This window comes from Patella vulgata, chromosome 6, assembly GCF_932274485.2.
Source record: "Patella vulgata chromosome 6, xgPatVulg1.2, whole genome shotgun sequence".
In the NCBI taxonomy this organism is placed as follows: Eukaryota; Metazoa; Mollusca; class Gastropoda; family Patellidae; genus Patella; species Patella vulgata.
In genome coordinates, this window is record NC_065884.2 from 43,149,071 (window position 1) to 43,173,420 (window position 24,350).

General features: G+C 32.4%; 1 protein-coding gene across 5 annotated transcripts; it reads right to left on the reverse strand.

The window, feature by feature from the left end:
- Nucleotides 1-379: 379 nt before the first annotated feature.
- Nucleotides 380-24,350, reverse strand: LOC126823301 (CD82 antigen). 5 transcript variants are annotated; one of them, XM_050552054.2, is made up of 10 exons: nucleotides 24,167-24,350; nucleotides 23,727-23,871; nucleotides 9,679-9,794; nucleotides 9,151-9,363; nucleotides 8,074-8,148; nucleotides 5,079-5,168; nucleotides 4,408-4,485; nucleotides 3,632-3,772; nucleotides 2,504-2,587; nucleotides 380-938 (listed from the first exon to the last, which is right to left on the reverse strand). In XM_050552054.2, exons 3-10 carry the CDS (start codon nucleotides 9,742-9,744, stop codon nucleotides 876-878), a joined length of 810 nt encoding a protein of 269 aa, XP_050408011.1. In that variant the 5' UTR covers nucleotides 9,745-9,794; nucleotides 23,727-23,871; nucleotides 24,167-24,350; the 3' UTR covers nucleotides 380-875. The 5 variants fall into 5 exon arrangements, with proteins under 5 accessions (XP_050408011.1, XP_050408014.1, XP_050408015.1 ...); XM_050552057.2 differs by having other exon boundaries at nucleotides 24,163-24,350; XM_050552058.2 differs by lacking the exons at nucleotides 23,727-23,871; nucleotides 24,167-24,350 and adding an exon at nucleotides 13,138-13,243.

Consider the following 24,350-nt stretch of genomic DNA (forward strand, 5'->3'; position numbering starts at 1 on the left):
GGTTTTCTCCGGGTTCTCCGGTTTCTTCCCACTGCTAAAGACCCCTATGTGCAAGCGAATCATCAAAATTAGACCTAGTTTGTATGAAAAATCATGTTGTTATTTTTAGCTTGTTCTCCATCCATTTCTTGCAAAATGTGGCCGTATCTTGCCTGGCAACCGTTGGTTTGTGTAGATTAAAGAGCGAGTACAAGTAGAACTCTTTGTCTCAAAAGATAGAAAATGTTTTTTTGAATGATGATTATATTCATTTTAATTAATTAATTCTAAATAATTAATTAAACTCAATTGATGGAGATCCCTCATCAATGACCATTCCAAATTTTTTTTGGGTTATGAGTGAAAGATTTGGTAGTCTAGTGATTGACAGAAATGAATCCAAAGTCTTTGTTCATTTATTTATCTCTGGTTAATTTCATAATTATTCTCTGATGCTGCACTATATGAATATTAAACTACATATGATGCTGAACCTCAAAATAAAATAATTGATCACATCTTTGTAACAGGGTTAACTTATGTACATAACAGTGTCCAGATGTGGATATTGAGCTACCAAACACACCTTAAAGTCACATGTTAATATAATACTGCATATTACAATCAACACAAGAGGGAAGAAAAATGAAAGCCTAATAAGATGTCTAGAATATAGCTAAAGCATCTATGTCCTGCTCATACTCGTCCTTTCAGTATATCCCAAATCCTGATCTCACATCATATAAGTCAAGATTTTCAAATGTGAATAAAAGTGAGACACTTCAAGAATGAACTAAATTCAAGCTGATTTCTTAAAACAGAAAGTGATTTTGGTAATTGCACACCAATGGAATCCAACAATCCTTTGAATAAACACATCAAACAATTCATATCAATCACATATCATAATATTCAGTTCTATTCCGACAAAGACACACAGCAAATATGATACCTAAAACCTAAAATAATAAAAGTAAAAAAGTTAATACATATAAAGAAAAAAGTGGCAATTGGTAAGACCATTTAGTGGGAAAGGATGACATAATCAAATCAACAACATTTTGATGACATGTACATGATGATAGATCTAGATAATCTTTCAAAATTATTTGGGATCCCCGGAACCTACTGTATCACATATATAAAAATTGTGGACGCTTACTTTGTCCTTTGAGAAATGAAATGCAAGGGAGATAACTAATACAACAGTCTACAGCTTCTCTATCCAATATGATTGGACCTCCCAAATGGGTGAACAATTTTTAGGTAATATACTATTGACACTTGCTTAAGAAAATAGATCAGATGGGTATCCTTATCAATTACGGTTTCACCATGTTAATATTATATTGTCACAGACAAGTTTATAGTACCATCCAAATACACCATGCTTAAGTCAGAAGGCCGCAAAAATGAAAGAATTGTCATGAAAATCAAATTCCCCATAATCTCTGAGAAATATTGATGTCTTTGCTGAATAAGTGATTATAAAAGTGCATAGGGGCAGAGGTTGTTTGTGACAAATCGAGAGCAGTAAACTTCCAGACTTATTATGGCTAAACAAAATAATGACATTCAATTAAGTCACCTGCATAACTGTATCTTAAAGGTATCGTTTTCTACGTCTGATTAGTAAGGCCAATCAAAAAACAAATTGTCAAAATTGTTTGATTGAAGCGTAATGTAACAATCTTCTGCAATGTTCCTTTAACAATTTTGTAGTAATGCTCAATCAATTCTTCAAACAATAGAAACATTGATATATGTAATCCATGCTGGCAAATTGAGTCACAATGGGGAAATTTTGAAAATTGAGTTATTGTTTTTTTCACATTCTCCGCAAAAATTGACTGATCTATATCCGTTTGAAGTTTCCCCAAGTCAGAAAAGGTAGTTTTGCGAAAAAGCAAGTTAAAGATCAGTGACCACGCCAGCCGGGGTTGTTGGAGGGGCAAAGCTAGGGCAAAGTCCAAGATTAAGGGGGCAAAGGTATGAGCTTCAACTAGGGGTAGACTGCCGGAAATACTATCTAACAGTATTCATTCAGGCACCGATTGTCGAGATAAATAGAGCTGACCAGATACCGTCCGTCGTCTGATGATTAGTTTATCTGGCCAGAGAACAAAGTGTCAAACGAATGGACTTGCAAACTGCAGGAAATGCTGTCGAAATAAATAGAGCTGATCAGATACTGTCGTCTCATCACTAGTTTTTCCGACCCCAGAGAGGAAAGTGTCAAATGAATGGACTTGCGAACCTCAATGAAGCCCCCGAAAGTTTGAAAATTAGACTGCCAGAAATGCAGTCTGGCAGTATTTCAGGCACTGATTGTCAAGACCTGATTTATGGGGAGGGGGGGGGGGCGCAATAGCGCCCCTTGCCTGCCCCCCCCCCCTTGGCGCCACCATTGTTAAAGATGTTGGCATGTTCTAAAACAAAATCACATTGAATTGTCAAATTCAGCTACACCTTTGTTTGAGTGATACTTATTAATATTATACTTTAGTTATTGTATATTAATTACCTGTATTAAAGCTATACCAACACCAACTCCTATCAGTATTACACTTTGACTAGTTAACCAATCCATTATAGATGGAAAACATCCCTACAGATATATAAAATATACAGTATATAATTAGTTGAGAAAGATATTTTCAAATTTACTTGAAAACCAAAATTGAAACAAATACAATACCATCTCCATATACCTAAATTAAATGACACCTTAAAGATACATAAAAGTATGGCAATTTCGGTATATATATAGAAAGTTGCAACATCCAATCTTACTAGAAAAATACTGGAGTCACTGAAAAACATCCATGGAGAGGGTGTCACTAATAGACAGCCCGACGATTTGGGCTGTCTGCTCGAGTGACGTCAAAGGGTGCATACATAGATTGTCTGATCTCTTTGCGTTATGGAGCACTTAACGTATATTATTTTAATAAACTTGATGGTGACCGGACGTGGAAAAAGTGAGACTTAAACATACAGCAGTTTCTGAGATAAAAAACGTGGAAAAATATGTGGACAGGGGGTAATCCGAGAATTTACGTAGGCTTTGATATTTATGGTAAATGGCCAAGTTTAAGACAACATCATCTTTTATATAATGAATTCTACTCCGGCTTGGCACCTGTTGGTAGTTTCCGCAACTGCCAAGTACCATGACACAAACATGATTTCTTTAAATTGATTTTTTTATAGCTTGAGGTATTTCCTCACGAATACAATGCTTTTAGAGGGATTTAAAGCAAATTTTTGATAGTTTAATTAGTTTGAATATGTTTTTAGTCCAAATACATCATCGAATCACCCAGATTGCACATTGAAAGGTATCTTTAATAATCGGCTTGGATAGTAATGCACCTAATCCAAAAATTTCTTGAATTTGGTGTTTGATAAATGATTCATTTTGTGATTTGTCATGATGATGGGAAGCTCTGCCTACAGATATTTGGATTATCAAAACATTAAATGATTTCACAAAGAAAATACATATAGATAGGTAATTCAAATATGTTACAATACAGATATATTGAACTTATATGTATGTGCTCATAACTATATAACTATGAAACAGGACAAGAAAGAAAACTACCTCTAAGGCTAACTTGATATTTTTAATATTTTACATATATCTTACTTTTGATCGCAGTTCTTCTCGTTTATCACTGGGTATAAGACTTCCCGGTTGAGCCTCTTCTTGACATAATCCTATATTAAATGGCACATAATTTTGGGCATCAGTACCAAGACCTTTGCAACATGTTTCTGGTACATACTCCTTCAAATATAAACATATACATGATTCCATTGTTTTGAATAACCTAATCAAAATTAATCTATGGTAGTTATTCAATATATTTCAGATATATAAATATTTACATATAACTTAATGTATAATCCACCATTCTTCTATAAGAAGGCATAATTACTCTCACTAACAAATAAATGTAACTGATTTTGAATAGTATTATATTAAAAATAAACATAAGTTCATGTAATTATGGAGAATTCAAACTTCGAACACTGAGTACAGGATTTTTCACAAGAATTTGTCAAACGCCTTGAAAGCCACTGAAAAAACTGTTTGACCCATTATAAATCGAAAGTTGGATGATGTATATTTGAGGGATGGCTTGGCAAACAATCTAATTTGAACATGCGATGTAACTGTCTAACCAAATCATGTCAAACCTTTGAAGACTTCAAACATGTTTACAGGAAATCACTTTTTATTTAGTAATAAAACTGTCAACAAATTTGAATGAAACATTGAGTATTACAGCATATATATATATGAAACACCATTCATATGTATCTGGTTACCTGTTTCAACATATAACTAGGGTACTGTAAGAAATAAGGCAATTAATTACTGAAACTGAAATGCAGGAAGACATTATAATGATATATTACCTGAAGTGCTTGGGTATGTGATGTATACCAATAACTTGAACGATAATCAGTAAAATTATCAGCTCCACAGCAATGTAACTGAATTAATAAGTTACCATATTAGCAATATCAACTTTGTGAGAAAAATAAATTATCTCCTTTTACTGTGCTTCTAATTCGTTCTACGGTACATTGATATTTTTTAAATAGAAATCTATTTCATCGAAAAATTGTCTTTTGAGGAGAAATTACAGCTTTTTAGGGGACTCTCATTGTTGTGTTAACCAATCGTTAGTAAGTAGGAACATAAGGTTCTTGTGAAATGAAGTGAAATTGTGTTTAATATCCTACTTTTCTGCAGCAACCATGCTAATGAAGATGAGCTTACGTCATACAGTGTACTACAGCCTACTCTTATTTTGATTTCTTATTATCAAGGATTCATTTATGTCTTAACCAATGTTTACACAAGACCTTGTTTATTGTCCCACCCGAACCACAAGACAATGTTTCTTGCCAGGTTCCCTGTCCTGACAAGGGGAAACCATACCAGAAATTCCAGAGGAACTGTCTTAGACAGCGAACCTGAGATCTCCTGGTTAGATAGTTTCTAGCTTTCACAACAATTTTTTGTTTTTTGTTGTTTTTGGTGACTTCTTTTTTACATTACAGACACTGTATAAAAGTCTTACCTTAACTTGAAGAAAATCTACAGTAGAGTTACCCATTCCTGTATAATTTCTTACACTATCAGAAATAACATCATGTACATTTTTTTCCAACTAAAAAAAGAAGAAGAAAAAGAAAATATGTTGAAAGGCCTATTATTCCTTTAAATTGTTTGTAAGCCAAATGCAACTCATGGCTTCTTCTAGAAACATACGCTAGAAATTTTGATATTGTACAAATTTTGGGAAATATCAAGAAAATAACCTTTAAAGTTGCAATTATTAAATACATCCAATAGTTAACTATCTAAAATAGGATTCCAATGAAAGAGGAATAATGTTAATGTATTTACAAATTCATACCAATTTTGTAAAGATGGGTTGCCAGGAAATGAAACATGCCCACAGCAGCTGAATCATCCAAGCAGTCGACATGGGTTGTCACATATTTATGCTTTTGTAGGTAATAGGAGCATTTACAAGACACTGATATGGATTTCATACAGATCGAAGTTTCACAAGGATCAACAAAGTGAAAAGGGCCATAACTTTGGAGGTTATTGACAGAAATTGCTTAAATTCAATAGGCTTATTCTTTTTACTAATCTCATAATCTTGGATGATAACTTTTGTCATTAGATGTTTCACAAGGGGTTCAACAAAGGGAAACAAGGGCCATAACTCTACAAGTTATAAACAGAAATTGCTGAAATTCGATAAGCTTCTTCGTCACACTAATAGATACAATATATATCAGTTTCAAACTGATCAGATAATAAATGTAGGCACTGGCATGTGGGCGTATAAAAATAGATTCAATCATTGTCCCAAAAGATTTGTTTAGTCTGACATAAAATTTAATTTTTTTCAATTTCTTTGAAAGATTGTCTTTATGATCAAAACTTGCTCCCAGTTGTGAAAATATAGTCTAAAAAGCATGCAGTAGTTTTAAAAATGTTTTTGTATTTTTCTGATATATAAAATTCAAAGTAAAACAATTCTTGCAAAATAACTGGCTGTTATTTTGTATGGAGCCGAATTGTTGCCACATTAAGAGAAAATATCATGGTTAAAATTGCAAAATTATCATAGTCAAAATGGTAAAAATGGCCATTTTCGAGATTTTTCACTTTTAAATATCACATAACACTTAATATATTTTAATGGATATTTAACATCTTGAAGATCACTGTGAGTATCAAAACAAAAATTGCTCGACCAAAATTAACAATGTAAAAAATCTAGTTATTTTTTATCCCTCTCTACTTTTCGCCTTTGTAAATTCACTGTAAATTTTTCATCTTTGCATTTTCAACTATCAGATTTTCTCAATTACATTTTCGACAATCACAATTTATCCAATCTAACTGACCATGTAAGGAAAGGAGCGTGTTTCCAAGTTCGGCCGAAGTGGACGTCATAACTCATCTGGACTAAAACTAATGCTCTATGATAGGTACTATTGGCACACAACATCATAAATCTACGTTGATATAAGCGGCTAATGCATTTGGGGTACTTAGGTAAAGCTGAGGGAATAGTAAGAGCAGGAGGACCGCATCACACAAACAATTACACAATACAAACCCGTGGATACGACACACAATATCGGCTACACATATATTTCAAACAATAAGCAACAAACATATCAAATCAAGTGAATGGATCCGGGGCCAGCTGTAAACATCCACTGTGCTGTAGGCCTACAGTACCTTATCATGATAGATTGAAAAGGTAAATTAAAATATTCTGGGTAACTGACCCAGTGATAACAATAATTCATACCTCTTTTTAGGGATATTTTATTTTTTTATTTTCCACAAATTAAAGATCTTTATCATCTAAATATTGTAACTGTTCTTGTGGAATAAATAACTTTGGCAGATCAACTCTTCCTAACGAAACATGATACTCTCTACCATGTCCTATTGTCATTTTTGAAATTTATTACATCGTCTAATAACTGTAAAGCTTTTCTTAATTGATTAAGGCAGCCAGACACCTCTTTTGTATTTTTATACTTATTTCAGATATAACACCAGCAATTTGCTCACATCCATGCCGATGTGCTGTCAAAGATTCATACAATCTATTAAGACAATGAGCGAACCTCAAGGTTCGATGATATAACTCATTAAACAAAAAGTTGTTTGACATGGCAACGAATTTATAAAATAATAAATAAAATTGGACAATTCTTTAGAGTTATGAATAACCCAATGAAGCAGTGATTTTAGCCAAGACGATAAATACTGACATCTTATGACGTCAACTTCGGTTGAATCCGGATCCACACCCTCTGTCCGTTCTATTGGAGAAATTTTGGTGGTGGAAAATACAATGGAGAAATTCTGATAGTTGAAAATACAAAGATGAAAAAGTTACAGTGAATTTGCAAAGGAGAAAAGTAGAAAGTGAAAAAAACATAACTAGATTTTTTGGTTTGTTTTGATACTAATATAGTGATTTTGTGTTATGTGATATTTACAAGTGAAAAATCTCGAAAATGGCCATTTTTACCATTGTGACTATGATAATTTGTCAGTTTTAACTATTATATTTTTCTCTTAATATGGCAACGATTCGGCTCCATAATTTTGAGCAGCAATTTTAATGTGTTGTTTCATGCATACAATAAAAGATATCTATGACACAAAGTTAGCATGAACTATAGCTGTGAGTACAAAGTAAAAGTCAAGAGTGATCACAAACATTTACAAAAATTAATTATGTTGTCTCATCAGAAAAAAAAATGCATTTTCTTTATTCATAGAACCCTTGTTCCCTTTGTTGTGCAAAAATTGAAATAAGAACTATTTTGTGTGATCCTTACTCCTTATCCTTACTCTTTAGTCCTAGCAAAAATGTCAGTCCTACCCTGGGCAACTTATTCAGAGTTTGGCTCAGGGCCCTCCAACGGATTTGCTGGATCAAGTTTGCCATTGAAAACATTCCTGTAACACTGATGGTTAATTTAATTGCCTATATATGAAAGTATGGAAATAAATAAAATACTTACATTACCCTTTTCAACAGCTACATATATCCCTGCTGCTAATTCTCCTAACATCACAATAACCATACAGAATATATACTAGAAAATATATAAACAATATTGTAAACAATATACAATTAAGGTACCAGTAAACATGAATGAACAGGAAATATTTATGACTTTATACAAAATATGAGGATAGTGATAAATCAATCTATAATGTAAAAGCAAATTTTAAAGACCAGTTTGGATTTTCCTTATACTAATTTTAATGATCTGCTTGGATCTGCCTTTTTTACAAATTTTTAAGACCGGCTTGAATTTTCCGTTTACAAATATTTAAGATGTGTTTGGATTTTCTTTTTACAAATTTTAAAGACTGGCTAGGATTGTACTGTTACAAGTATACAAAAAAGGCTATATTTATCTCATCATGCTTCACCAATAAGTAAGAAGAATATGGAATATTTAGGCAAATGAGAAATTTCTGATTAACAAATGGCACAACTACTATAATAGGTTGATCTGTCTACAAAGTTTCATAAAGACATCTTGAATGGTTTATGAGATATGATCTGGTAAGTAAACCGGGACCGCAGGACTGAAGAACAGACAATGTCAATTTATATTTCTCTCCCTTCACCTTTGTTCAGCGCAGGATAATAAAACATATTTCAAAACATGCATTCCTGTAATCAGTGTGTTGATAAATGGAATAAATAGGTTCATTTTAAATAGTAGTAGTCAAATAATCATTAATTGATGTATTTCAGTAGGTGTTAAATTAAACGTTTACCACACTAAGACACATGTGCTATGTTGCATTTACCTGAGTGCACAACTGCACATGGTATAGCAGTTAGCTGCGAGCACATGAACATGATGCAGCAATTACCTGGATGGATATTGGTATGATGTAGCAATTAACTGCAGGGACATGGGTATGATATTAAAATTACCTTGAAAGGACACTGGTATGATTTGGCAATTAACTGAAAGGACATAGGTACATGTATGATGTTGCATTTAACTGAAAGAACATAGGTATGATATTGCAAGTACATGTAGATTCAGATGGCTGTGTGTAAATAATGTACTTACTATTCCCAACATAACAGAACTTTCTCTAACAGCACCACAACATCCACAGAAGCCGGCTATAAATACAAATGCTCCAACTGCTATCATTATATAAGCTGCCGTATAGAGAAATTCTAACGGTATATCCATATCTATTAATGTGGCTAGAAAACTCTCTAATTCATCCGATACTAGGATAAATATACCAGTTCCTAAAACAGCTCCTCCCGATATCTGTACAAAATAACACAGATGACATATCTACACGCAAATAATCTATAAGTATACAACTTTACTTCAGGAGAAATATAAATTATGAAACATCCATGTGATGGATTTTTCATTCTCAAATACAAAAGATATTTTGGATATCGTTAAATATTGTTCAAGTATAATGTGTATTTTTATTGCTGGACATAATTCACTCCATGCTGTAGCAGCAATATTATAATACATCAACTAAGAATTCTAATAGTCTAGTATTTTTAACTGATGAGACAAAAATCTGGCAGTGTAAAGAAATTTATTAAGAATGGCTAAGTATCTTACCCAGAAGATGAAGTTAAATATAACCAACATTAACCGAGAACATTTGGCACAACCTCCTTCTGCCATCTTGATAACTATGGTGACTTCAACAACCAAAACAAAGTTGACCTCGTCTTCTGGAAAATGTAAAAAGTAATAAAGTATGATATACATCATTTAAGATCTGCTCGGTCCACCCTGACTTTTTCTTTTACTGTTGTGACAGATATCATGCATAATGCAGGGGTACGCTTTTATGAACACCCCATACCATTTCCGATTTAAGTATTTTATAATACAAATGTACAATAATAGTTTGTTAAGTATAAAGTGTTCTAGAAATAGTAGGGCATACTCTGTATAATATCCATGGCATATATATTCATCCATACACATGACTAACTGGACACAGATTTCCATTCAAAACCATGGTATATAATAATAATAATAATAATAATAATAAAATATTATTACATTATAAGCAGTATTATAACTGCAAACCATATAACAAAGAGAGATATCCATAAACCATGGCGGTTGATGGTATATTTCAATAAAATAAACATTACGAACCATGGTATATAACAATAAAATATACATTACGAACCATGGTATATAACAGTAAAATATACATTATGAACCATGGTATAAACCAATAAAATATAAACTATATATTATAAACCATGGTATAAAACAATTCAATATAAATCATAGTACCAGGCAATGCAGGCATATAACAATACAATATAGACTATACATTATAAACCATGATATAAAACAATACAATATAAACTATACATTATAAACCAAGGTGTATAACAATGAAATAAAAGCTATAAAAAAAACATGGTATATAACAGTAACATATAAATTATACATAATAATGGAATATAAGATATGATATAGGTTTATAACAATAACATATAAACTCTACACAATACCACTGATATACTGTAATTAATCTTTGTATTACAAACTATGGTTATTTATATAAAATAAAACCAAGTACGAACAATCCAAACCATAAGACAGAATTCGAAGTCCTAAAAAACGTTATAGGCAAAATAGTGTATTCGAGCTAAATAGTGTAATAAAGCATTATTATTATTATTATTATTATACAATGTTCAAATACACCGAATCTACTTAAAATACTGACAGATCCATTCACTCGATTTGATAGTTCTCTTATGGACTTACAGTGCCATGTTTTGTCTAGCTGTTTATGTGCTTCTTCTTCTGTTTTCTAGTTAGTTGTTGTTTTGTCTTCTCCTCCAACAAAAGCTATATAAGTGTTCTGAAGCTTGATGAGTAAACTATGCCATATAGATAATATGTTATAGGTATTGTCAGTAGTAATATTATATTTTTACAAAGATCAAATACATGAGGTGTTGTGTTCAAATAAAAGAAATTAAAAACTTGCATCAGTTATCTATATAAAATCTACCTGGCAATATTATATATCCTCGTCTGATTCACACACACATCTTCATACTGATAAACCTGAACAACATCTCTAACAAACAATATTCACTATACTAAATGTCAGATAGCGTAAACATCAGTTTCTCGTAAAACTAGCATATGGAGGATTTTCAAAGCTAGGAAAATCTGTGAAGGAATGTAGCCAATTAGAAATAAATCCTTCATATTTACTTTCCTACTTAATTTCTTGTACAACAAAAATCACTGGATGTTCACAAATAATTTGTTTGAGTAATTAGTTTTTGAAGTTCTTTGTTCTGTGTGTTTTGTTTAAAATCTATAAGAAGTAGGAAGATGATTTTTATGTTTAGTACAACTACAAATATATTATACACAGCTTATTTTAGTGTCAAAACATTAACTATCTTAATATACTGTAGGTAATACATACTACAGGGTTACCAATTACAAAAAAGAACATAAAACGAAAGGCACAATAAAGAGTTTCTGATTTTTAAAATAATAACATCCATTAATTACATATTATGTTCTGTGTAATGCGGGTTTATATAAAACTTTTTGTAAACTAAAATATTAAGCATGTTTTCTCATGTACAAACTGTGTGATTTAATGATATTTGGACTAAAAACATATTCAAACTAATTAATCTATCAAAACGTTTTAATCAGAATAAAAATACCTAGCAGGATGTTAAACTTAAACCCCCATTTCATTTCATTTCATAAAACTAGCCCAAATGCCTATTAAAATCTATTTTGAGCAGCCTTCGTCATGTGACTTGATTGAGAAGATGGTCGTTATTCGCTGTCCATTTACCATAAATACATGTATCTAAGCCTAAGTAAATTCTTGAATTATCCTCTGCCCACTTCTTTTCCGCCATTTAAGCGCAGTCTGCAGTATGTTTAAGTCTCTCACTGTTCTCACAGCCGCTAACTATTCAATCAACAAAACCAAGTGCACCTATGTCATTCAAGCAGACAGCAAGTAGACAGACTGCCAGTTAGTGATCCCATTACAATTTTGTCATGTGGGCGCCTCATATATATGTGTTTTTCAGGAAATCTAGAATTTTTCTACTTTCCATTTATACCGAATTAGCCATACTTTTACTGGAAATAACTACCGTATAATCAGTCTTTATTAGCCTGATCAACACAGAAATGTGGGATGTTAAACCCCATTTCATTTCTTCCCTATAAATACTTTCATGGGAAAGCATCCTTAAGAGTATTTAAGATTAGGCCTATATTGTCAAAATCCATATCCACATTTCATAATCAGTAATATATGTCTCTTATTTGCAGTGTGTTCTCCATTTTCCAAACTTGTGAAGATCTTTTATTGCTAACTCGAACGAAACATATGCCCGCAGCTAAGACATCCGAGCAGTCCACAAAGGTTGCATATATATTCTCGTTTTGGTAGTGCTAGCATTTATTACATTTATCATACAAAATACGTACCGGTCCGATAATCAGATGATAACTTTAGCTCCCATGACCTTACACACTGAATATAAATGTCTAGTTAATCGAAATATAACTTTAGTTTAGCCTCTTGAACGTCCACAATAGATCAAGGGCCACGAGTCCAAGTCATTGAAAATTAATATTAATATTATGAACATAAACACAGTGTGTAAATTTCAAATGTATCTTGAGCCTCTAGAGTGTTAACAAGCAGTTGTCAACGACAAGGATGGACAGGGGTTACATTAATATATATTCAAATTTTATCCAGGTTGAACCATGAATATATTATAAACAGGAAAAACAATTTATGATGATTATAAACAAATATCTATTTCTGACAGTTTTGGATACATCTGTATCAGGGATGCTGTTTCAAAATTTTGCTCATAGAACATTTTTAGATTGGGTTAATAGAGGCCAGAATTAGGCTCTGTATACAGTACGGTAGTATAAGTAAACGCATAGTCATTATTTATACAGTTGTTCATGTAACTGGCACACTTAACAATCTACACATAGATATAATGACTTACTTTCTATGTAATAATTACTTACATGTATTATTTAATCTTAGTATTCTACAGTCTGTATATCTCTTGGTACAAGGATCTATATGTATTGATAGAGTTTATATTACATCCTACATCCTACCTACTTGTGGCCAGTATTTATTATTATTATTATTATACAACATTTATAAAGCGCACATCCGTCATTCAAGTGTTCAGCAACGTTTTGTAAGTTACAATAGGTTATCTCATCAATATACTCAAATATATTAAATTATCCATAGAACTCGAAAAATAAAGCTCTGAACACCTTTGTTATATAGTGTATAAAAAAGTCCAAATAAAACAAAAGGCCTATAAAAATAGTTAAAGTAGCCAAATCTCTAATTCAATATTTACGAAAACATTCGAAATTAAAAACACGAATTAGAATCCAATATTGGTCTATTTCAATCAATACTGATGTTGTTATCTTGCTGTGAAAATATGGGATTCAAATATCCAATATTTAAAGATACATTATGGGAGATTCGATAACGAGTTGGCAGTTGTGACTATAATAGTTAAAAACTAGATAATGTAAAGGCAATTTGCTGAAAATTTCATTCAAATTGATCCACTATGAACCGCAAACAAAGTGATTGAATTTCCGCCTAGCCTTGATCATCATTACTAAAGTCATTACGATAAACAGCATAGTCTCAATTATCCATTAAAGGAAAGTTATGCACTAAATCGGCTAACAATCCACTAAAGATCGCAGGCTAGCGATGCCATCTAGAGTTGATTATGGTCTGTAGTTAATTAATGTCTAATTAATAATTTAGATAACATTTCAGGCCTAAAGAAAGACCTGCAATAGACAGATTTAGCTCTTGCATAATGTATGTTTAAGACACAATAAATGAATGACGATATTTTTCACCCCTTCAAAACAGCTGTGTATTGAGGACAGTAAGTTACTGATTATGAAAGAGGAGTTCAACCTTTGACAAGAAAAATAGAATTATGGTGATCAATCAGGTATGGGATGCATATTTCTGTCCACGATTTTCGTAATAGAATTCGAGTTACTTTGCTGCGCACCATCGATCCCATTGCTGGAGCCACCCCTATGCATGATACATTAAAATTTGATAACATTTGTTGAAGTGAACATCAAAGTTTGTTCTAGTAATCTTAGTTATAGGTCAGAAGCTGGGCAAGTTGCCGAAACAAGCTCATACACGAGACATACCTGCATAACAGATATCCAAATTATTTTCTTAATTTAGAATTTTATTTTGTCACAGATACAGTTATGACAACTGGCAAATAACTGCTGACCGATATATCAGCCAATGAAATCGCTGCAATTTGCTGTGATCTTTGAAGGTACCCAACATACAGAAACTGGATTCGTATATTTAATTGTAAGTACACGCCAGCCACAACGTCCATATGTAGGACATGGATCTGTAGGTGATGGATCTGTAGACACTTGAGACCCCTTTCTGTGCCCGTGGGCAGTATAGTATACATCCTGATCCCCGGCTTTCCTGGCAACGATGATGACCAGGATAATAAGTATGCACGACGCAATATGGAAAGACAATGGCATCACAGGTATACCATTCGCCCTATTCCGCCAAATATGTGTCAAATGTATGATATTGACAACACAGTATATTACAACATGCTCAGACAATATCGTTATCTAATATGGCAGGATTTTTTATCGATTGCACTGGAACATTAACACATTTTGAATTCTTCTGTGTAAAGCGGTATGTTTTTGACATTATAAAATCATTAATGATTGTGAGAATAAAGTAACTATTATCATTTATAAGAATAGCGTCATGGTTTGATAATACTATATTGTTTCCCCACTGTTTTTTGATAAAAAATAGTCTTAAACACACCCTCTCATAAACCAGCAAATTTATTTGTGCTAGCCTTAAATTCAATGCCAACACAAATACCACAAGCTTCAAAAAATCCAAGTAAGGTTTAAAAAATTCTACAGAGAACTCTGCTCTGTTTACAATTGAAAATTCTTAAAATTAAAAGGGTCCTTGAATATACACAGGCCCAACTAAACAATCCCACCAAAACCATCCACTTGAAAATGATATCAATTTGGTTTTATTTTAATATCTTCTGCTCATTCTGTTTTTATGGTAATTTTCTTTTTCTAAAGTTCAAATTTGGAAGACTTTTTCTAAATTACATTGAGAATTTTGTCAAGTACAGTGTTCATAAGCTTTAAAACCCTAATATGAATTCTGACCTATAGAGTATTAATAAGAAATAAATGAACATCCAAGTGAAGATAAATAAGTTCACATAAAATGTATGTGTATAAAAAGAAGGTAAAAATGATAAGTATATAGTAAGTGTCTCAGTTATTGCATATTAAGTATTTTATAGTTACTTAAGTTATGACAAGAATTACATATATAGAATCACATATCCTTCCTTTTCTACAGGAAATATGACAATTCACTCTTATAAACTACTTATATCACTCTACTAATTACATGTGCAGTAATATACACACATATCAAAATGTTAATATATCCTTGGATAAAGTTGGATAAGGCAGACCTTGTTAAAGGCTTAATACAAATTTTTTACCATCTTAATAGATTTAATATTTATAATGGGTTTGAAATTATTTAAACAAATTGTATTGTTAATATGTCATTGATATACTATTCTCAAATATATCAAAGATAGGTTGCCAGACAAAGAAACGTATGCTGAGCAGTCAACAAGTGTTGTTGCATATTTTTTCTTTTGTCAGTAATGAGAACATTTACAACACATGAAAATCTGATTACAAGTAATAATCCATGAAGTAATTATCAGAAAACATTAGAATTTTTTTCGATTGTTTGTCTCATGACCATTAACAATTTATATTAACTTTAGCCTCTAGAGCGTCCACAAGATGTTTCAAAGTAATCAAGGACCATAACTCTGGCAGCAATTATCAGAAAACATTAGAATTTGTTTCAAGTGTTTGTCTCATGACCATAAACAATTTATATTAACTTTAGCCTCTAGAGCGTCCACAAGATTTTTCAAAGTAATCAAGGACCATAACTCTGGCAGTAATTATCAGAAATTGTTGAAAATGAATAGGATTCTTTGTCTTATGACCTTACTGTGTATAAGTTTAAAGTCAATCAGATATTAAATTTAGCCTCAAGAGCTTCTACAAGATTTTTCAAAGAGATCAAGGGCTATAACCTTGGCCGTAATTATCAAAAATAGTTGAAAATCAATAGACTTTTTTTGTCTCATGACCTTAAACAGTGCGTATAAATTTTAAGTTAATGGGATATTAAAGTAAGCCTCTAGGGTGTCCACAAGATATTTCAAAGTGCTTAAGGGCCATAACTCTGGCAGTAATTATTGGAAACCGTTGAAAATCAATAGGTTTCTGTGTCTCATGACCTAAAACACTGTGTATAAATTCAAAGTCAATAGGATATTAACTTTAGCCTTTAGAGTATCAACATGAAATTTCAAAGAGGTAAAGGGCTATAACTCTGGTAGTAACTATCGTAAATCGCCTCATAACCTTAAACAGTGTGGATAAATTTAAGGTCACTCGGATAGATATAAACATTAGCCTCTACAGTGTCCACAAGATATTTCAAAGTGATCAATGGCCAATACTCTGGCAGTAATTATCGGAAATCGTTGAAAATCAATAGGCTTTTGCATCTCATGACTTAAAATACTGTGTTTAAATTTAAAGTCCATCGGATATTAACTTTAATAATAATAATAATAATAATAATATCTTTATTAGGGTAGAAATTAGGCCAGGCATTTTTACAATTCTGCCCTTGAAACGTAACAAAACAATATAAGAACAACAAGAACAACAATGAAAAAAAAAAAAAAAAAAAAAATGCAGTAAGGTTAACTACCTTCTCTATTATGAATTAAAATTATGTACATAAGGTTTACTAAAGTTAGGAATGTCAATGTATCTTTAAAAAAATATTCGCCTTAAAGTCTGATAGTACAGTTGTGTTTTTAATTGAGGTAGGTAGATTATTCCAGAGATAAGGTCCAATGTATTTTATTTTAAACTATTGTTATATATTGATTTATTAGGTTGAGGAATATTACATCAACGATTAATATTGGTATAAGGTGTATTTTTAAAAACGAGAATATTAGTTAAGTAGTTTGGGCATTTTTTATGAACTAATTTGAAAAGTAAGATGTATTTATTGAAGGTGAACCGATTTTGAATGGTTAAAATATTTAGTGATTTGGCTAGGGTTTCATGAGTAGATAAGGTTGAATTTTTCGGTAGTGGTTTATCATTAATTAATTTAAAAGCCAATTTTTGCACACGCTGTAAGTAATTTAAGGATGTTTTACTACAGGTATCCCAGATGGTGGAGCAACAATTAGATGTGACTGAAAATGGCCAAAATAGAATAATTTTAACAAGTTTGACGGAAGAAGTGATTTTATCTTTTTCAGTTGATACAATTTTTTATTTAGTGTTTTACAAATGTATTCAGTATGTTTATTCCAAGAAAAATTTCTATCAATGATTACACCTAAAAGTTTAAATTCAGAAACATTTTCAATTTGATTGTTATTGATATGAATGTCAAGTTTATTTAATGGATTTTTAAGTTGATAGTTTGTAGCTATTAACATTGATTTAGTTTTTGATTCATTGATAATCATAGCATTATTTTGGCACCATTGTATTATTTTAGCCTCTAGAGTGTCAACAAGATATTTCAAAGAGACCAAGGGCCATAACTCAGGCAGTAAGTATCGAAAATCGTTGAAAAGTAATAGGCTTCGGCTTCTCATGACCTAAAACACTGTGTATAAATTTAAAGTCAATCAGATATTAACTTTAGCCTCTAGAGCTTCTACAAGCAATTATGGACGCCCAATTATGGACGGATGAACCGACGGACAGCGGCGACGACAATATACAACCACATTTCAATGTGGGCATATAAAAAAGCTATGCTAATCTATGGAAAAAAATGTTTATAGACTTCATTTTGTTTATAAACCTTATCCTTGTGTATCATTATAACCTGTTTCGAGATGACAACCTGAGAATATTGAGGGCATAAACATATAAAAGTACAGGTATCTTATAAATATAGTGTTAAAACAGTGTTGTCATAGACATATGAACTTTATGATAAACTATTAATTAATTTAGAATTATAATTGAATTAATTATACACACATTGTGAATTTGTGATACTATTATTTAATACAGAATCATAATCCTGCAAGAGTTACACAGATATGATGATAATCTATTGTTCAAGAGAGAGAGAGAGAGAGAGAGAGAGAGAGAGTTCCACTCAGAAGCATCTATGTCATTTTGGGACTAACACATATTTCAATTTTATTTCAATAATTGGCTTGCGTGTAGCAGTGGGAGGAAACTGGAGGATCCAGAGTAAACTCACTCCTTGTCACCTACAACCTTGATTTAAAGTGCATGCATTAGACCAATTATCCACACTATTATTTAATAGATATTTTGTTAAAAAATAATCAATTCTATTCAATATCTAAAAGTAACCTGTGCCAAATCCAAACTTCCAACAGTGGTATTATTTAAACTCTGCAATTGACAACTATAGTTTTATAAATCAGAAACATTTACTATCTTTACAATATTCCTACTCTACAATATATAATATCGCCAATACTTAATCTCTGCAAAAATTATCTATTCAAAAATCATCTCTTCAAAAATCAACTCTACAAAAAGTAATCTCTATATCAATTCTCTATAATATTTAATCTCTTCACTATTTAATTTCTTTAATAACTAATCTGTAGAATATCTATTCAATACAACACTTAATCTCTACACTATCTAATATCTACAATAACTAATATCTATAATAACTATCATCCACAATAGCGATCTAATCTCTGCAATATACATTCTCTACAATACCTAATCTTTTTTATTCTACAATAACTAATCTCTAAATTCTACAATATTTAGGGTAACTTCTACAATATCTAATCTCAACACCATCTAATCTCTATAATACACACTCTCTATAATATCTAAACATAACATTATCTGATTACTTGCTTGATAAAGATGAGAATACCATCATCAAAATGCTGCTAGCAAATAAACCAGTAATTGTTATCCATATAAATGTGTTGTGTTATTACCTATCAATTACTAAAATACTACGTAAAGAAGAATTATAGTAATTTCTACTATATTTAATCTCTACATTATCCTAATGCTACACTATATAATCTTCCATCCTTAAAATCCTTGTCGGTGCACGTGTGTGGTCCCAGTGGACCCCATGCACATGTTTTATAGTGTTTTGTAATAACTACTGGGCACTGCTTTCTGAAATTTAGTGACTTTCTCTCCTATACATTTTTATACATAGTGAAGAGATTGGTATTCATCTGCTTCCCACATGCAGAGTTATGTTACATGCAAATCGGGTCCAAATCCAATGCTTGAAGGGAACATGGGGTCCAATCGGACCCCTAATTGATAACTCACAGTAGGGATTTTGCTAATGTGTTTGCTGCCTGATACCATATTGCATATGCCAGAGTATTCTCTCTTTAGCATCTGCATGTTACAAATACCAAAAATTAATTGATGAATTCTAAATATTCAATGGTTTTTGTATCAAGCGTGAATTGTCATTTAACCTCTTTATCACATAGTACACAAAGTAGCAATTTTGTGAGAATTATTAAATCTTTTCCATATGTCACTAAAATGTATTTGGATAATAATTTAGTTGTTTATAAGGTGTCAAATATGAATGCAAATAAAAAGCAAACTGCTACCTTTTAATTCAAATATATCTCTACGTAAAAACTTTGAATTATAACTGGGGTTCATATTGACATGATACCTGTTATGTGATTTTCGCAACGTGCACCCACAAGGGCTAAACAACGTATCTCAAGAAAATTTTAATTTTGATATTATCTCAAACCTGTACTATTTAATCCATATATCTCATGCTAAACAATCCAATGTCCAAATCATCTAAAAACAAGCAATTGTCAGGGAAAAGGTGGGTCACTCCAGAACGGAAAGTCACAGGATGCTGAATATTGATAGGATTAGTCCTCCCATAAACTCACACAACTCTGGGGCCATATTCAGCTCTTGTCCAATGAAAGGGCTGAATGCTGAATTCTTAAAATATTTTAGTTTATATTTTTATGAATAAGTCTCCTAAAACAAAAGGTTGTGGATAGCTGATTATCGATAGGGTTTGTCCTCTCATGATCACAATGCTTCACATCGAATTTGAAAAGAATCTGTTAAATACTATAGCCTATATCACATTCACAAGGTTCTCGGAAAAGGGAGTTTAGCATCGTAAAGGAAGGTCCGACGCTGACCAAAATCCTACTATTTTCAACCAGCGGCTGCCAGGCAGGATACGCCCACATTTTCGAGAGATGGATAGAGAACAAGCTAACAAGAAGGTGATTTTTCCTACAATCAAGGGCCATTTTGTCTGCCAATTTTGGGCCGATTTTCACGAAATTCAAACTCAGTCGTCCTTAGGGTGTAACGGTGATATAATAATACGTTTTTTTTAAATCGGATAAAAATTATGACCTCTTTAGGGTCCACAAGCTAAAAACGTGATTTTTCGTACAATCAGGGGCCATAATTCAGGAAGTTACGGTCCGATATGCGCGAATATCGAAAGGAACTGAGATCTTTGGGTTATAAACTTACATTTCAAGTTTTAAAAAAATCGGATAAAAATTGTGACCTCTGTAGGGTCCACAAGCTAAAAACGTGATTTTTCGTACAATCAGGGGCCATAATCCATGATGTTCCGATCCGATACATGCCAATATCTGAAGCAGCCGAGATCTTTTGGGGATAAACCTATATTTCAAGTTTCGTCAAAATCAGATAAGAATTGTGACCTGTAGAGAGTCCACAAACAATTGTGGACGGACAGGGGCGACGGCATAATACGTCCACATGAAAATGTTGGCGTATAAAAATTGTGGGAGTATTGGTGTATTGTCCGGACGGACAGGGGCGACGGCATAATACGTCCACTTGAAAATGTGGGCGTATAAAAATTGTGGGTGTTGCATGCTAGAATTGATTGGATGTATATCAGAGCCATGGCATACCATACATTAACACTTTGTTTAGGGATTATGATTTAAAGTCCTGAACATGAACATAGTTAGCAACCATTAAGAACTAAACGACCAATGAATTAAGAAAATCAAGACTCAAAAGGAACTGCTATTCCTTACAAAGGGTATGTCAAGTTTCATTCGATTCTGTTCACTAATGAGGGAGGAGTAGCACTTCACAGAACTGATGCCAACCCAAAAGCAAGAAGATGATCAAGATTTAGACACCGACCATAGCACTGTTCTAAAAAGTTTACTTTAAAGGACCTAAGTCCGTAACTCAAAATCCTCCAAAATCTTCGACATCGAAAACACGAATTATTGGTCAATTTAAATCAACATTGATGATGTAAACTTACCGGGAAAAGATGAGCTTCTGATATCCGATATTTAAGATAAAATAATTTTTTTAACATTGGTACACGAATTGTGTACCATAATGCACTTCAGCCCCAGTTGTATTGAGAGACTCGAGGGACAAGGCTAGACACATTGCACCAAATCAAATGGAGTTATGTAGACTAGAATAACTAGACGCTAGAAATTTGCACTCGATTGAGATTGCTGACTTATTTCGCCGAACATAACTGATTTGAAATTGTAGTAAAAACGGAAACCATTAAATGTAAATCAGTTTAAATACATTCATATTACAGTATTATATGCGTTGCGACCCACTTTTGTGAATTTCTAGGTCCCAAATGTTAGCGATTTAGCTCCTTTAAGCCTAACTTTATGTTACTGGTGACAGAATTAATGTCAAAATGGTTTGTAGTAACGGTTAGCGTATTGGTTTTGAGTATGCTAACAGCTCAAACATTTTCGTCGCCCGTGTTGCAATTTTTGATTTCCTTTCATTTTCCTAATTCATTTAGATAAATATTAAAACAAAGACAAATTAATTGATTCTGAATATCATGAAAATATTTTTATCCAGCTGTGAAATCTAATCTGGAAGTCATCAGTATAATCAGGGCCCATTGACCCCTATTGGAAAACATAACTTGACATATTTTTTTCAAAACAACTAAAATTCATCTTTGTATGCACTGAGAAATATAATGGCCTGAATCTGGGGAGAAACATAATCTATGAGTGGGGTGCATGAATAGTGAATCAAACTAAGTTCCCTTTTCTCGTCATATCACGCCTTCTTCACCGCGAAGGGGGCCCGGCGAAATATGTTGGTACGAAGGACCAGAGCTACCCAGTCCGACCCTGACAATTTTAATATAGGGCTAAATGCAGAGTTGTGATTACAAATGGTTGCAATCTGCTAACTTTTCGAAACCTAAATCTGAGAGAATTAGATACCAGCAACAATCCGTCGTCCACCAGCAGAGTTAACTGGTTTCCTGTCCTACTGAGCCTGATGGCCAACAAGCAAGAAGGATTGGTCGATGGTTATGTATGTACATTGAACACAATTGGTTTTTAGTATCACTGGATCTGTTTGGGACAAGGGAAGTATAGCAGGAAAAGAAGGTAGGTATTATGTTATTAGGGGAATGGGAATATAATGACATTCAGGCAACCCTTTGGAAATTCAAGAGCACATAGCCACACACACACCCCTATACCCTATTGGGAAATCACATCGGAATCGAGCATTATCAACCATTTCTGGTTTCTTTTATTTTTTGCACACCTACCCTCCTCTGATTTTAGTAGGCTACTAACTATGAGAAACTTGGCAAAGCATATGGCTTATGTTAATTCTTGACAAGTAACCATCTTTATACCAGTGTGTAAATTACCTAGAGTTAACCTTTCAATGTTTTACCTACATTCTATACTTATGCTAAATACAACAGTGTATCACAATATCTATATAAATATATTTATAAATATGACAAAACCATGCCATCTTACATGGGTGGGGGATGGGGATGGGGTGGGGGTGGAGAGGGAGCGATGGCTCTGACAATCCATTTCCTGGGGGAAATTAAGAAATTATGTTTTTAAGTATTTAAAATGTCTTCCTTTTTCAAATTTCTCAGTACTAATAAGCCCAATACGTGAAACTTGGGGGCTGGCCCCTGTTATCACCAAACCACTACACGCCACACTTCAGTATACCTAAGTAAGATTTTGAATATGAAAGTAAATCTAGTTCTGTTCTAGACAACATTATTCATTTTCCTGTAAAAAAAAATCTTATAAGATACAAATATTAAATTTGTAATATGTCAAGCTGAAATATGACTTATTTTCTAAGAAACACATCATGTTGCAAAGATATTCTAATATTAAGTCATTTTGTACTGGGAGTTCAAGGTTTATTGTACCAAGATCTAATACAAATCTTCAGTTATGTTTGAAATTCTACCGATGATAATGTTTGAAATTATATCTAGTTCCAATACCTACATACATACAAACAAAATACATACATCAGTATATATAAGAGTGTAGAAATATGTCTGTTTTTACCTATATACTAGATATACATGCACTCACCTTTATGTTGGAGAATGTAGAAATTCTATTATAGGAAACGCCTGACAATGTTACCCAACTTGTAAGCTGGATGGAATTGTTTCTATGGCTGATGTCTGCTATGTACTATCTTCTGGCCTGTCCGTTTTTCTTTCATTGCCTTTATCTAAAAATATCATCTTATATTTACAATAATGTTGTAGTGACCCACATGTAGTAAAGGTACTAAAAAATTAAAAACATATGTTCATAAACATACAGGAACTATACTTATATACTCTCAAACAGACTAACTACCAAAACTAAGCATTAGGTCTTTATGTGTAACACAAAAATACTTAACTTAAATTGTATTAACACTATATGGCCTATACTTCGTCTTCACAGATAATCAAATAAATTCATAACTTATGTGTCACACTGTTCTAATATATATATACAATAATTCCAAATTTACCCACATAGTAACTGTTTCTGCAAATAAACAGCCTGACTAGCATCTAATTGTAGAGTACTAAATCTCTCCTTGTCAATGATATTCACAAAATGATATTGCACTGTTTCTCACTGCCTGTGTATTTTTAGATGGAGGCACAATGCATACAGACTACAAGTCTTGTGTAGAAAACAGACTGAGAAAACTTT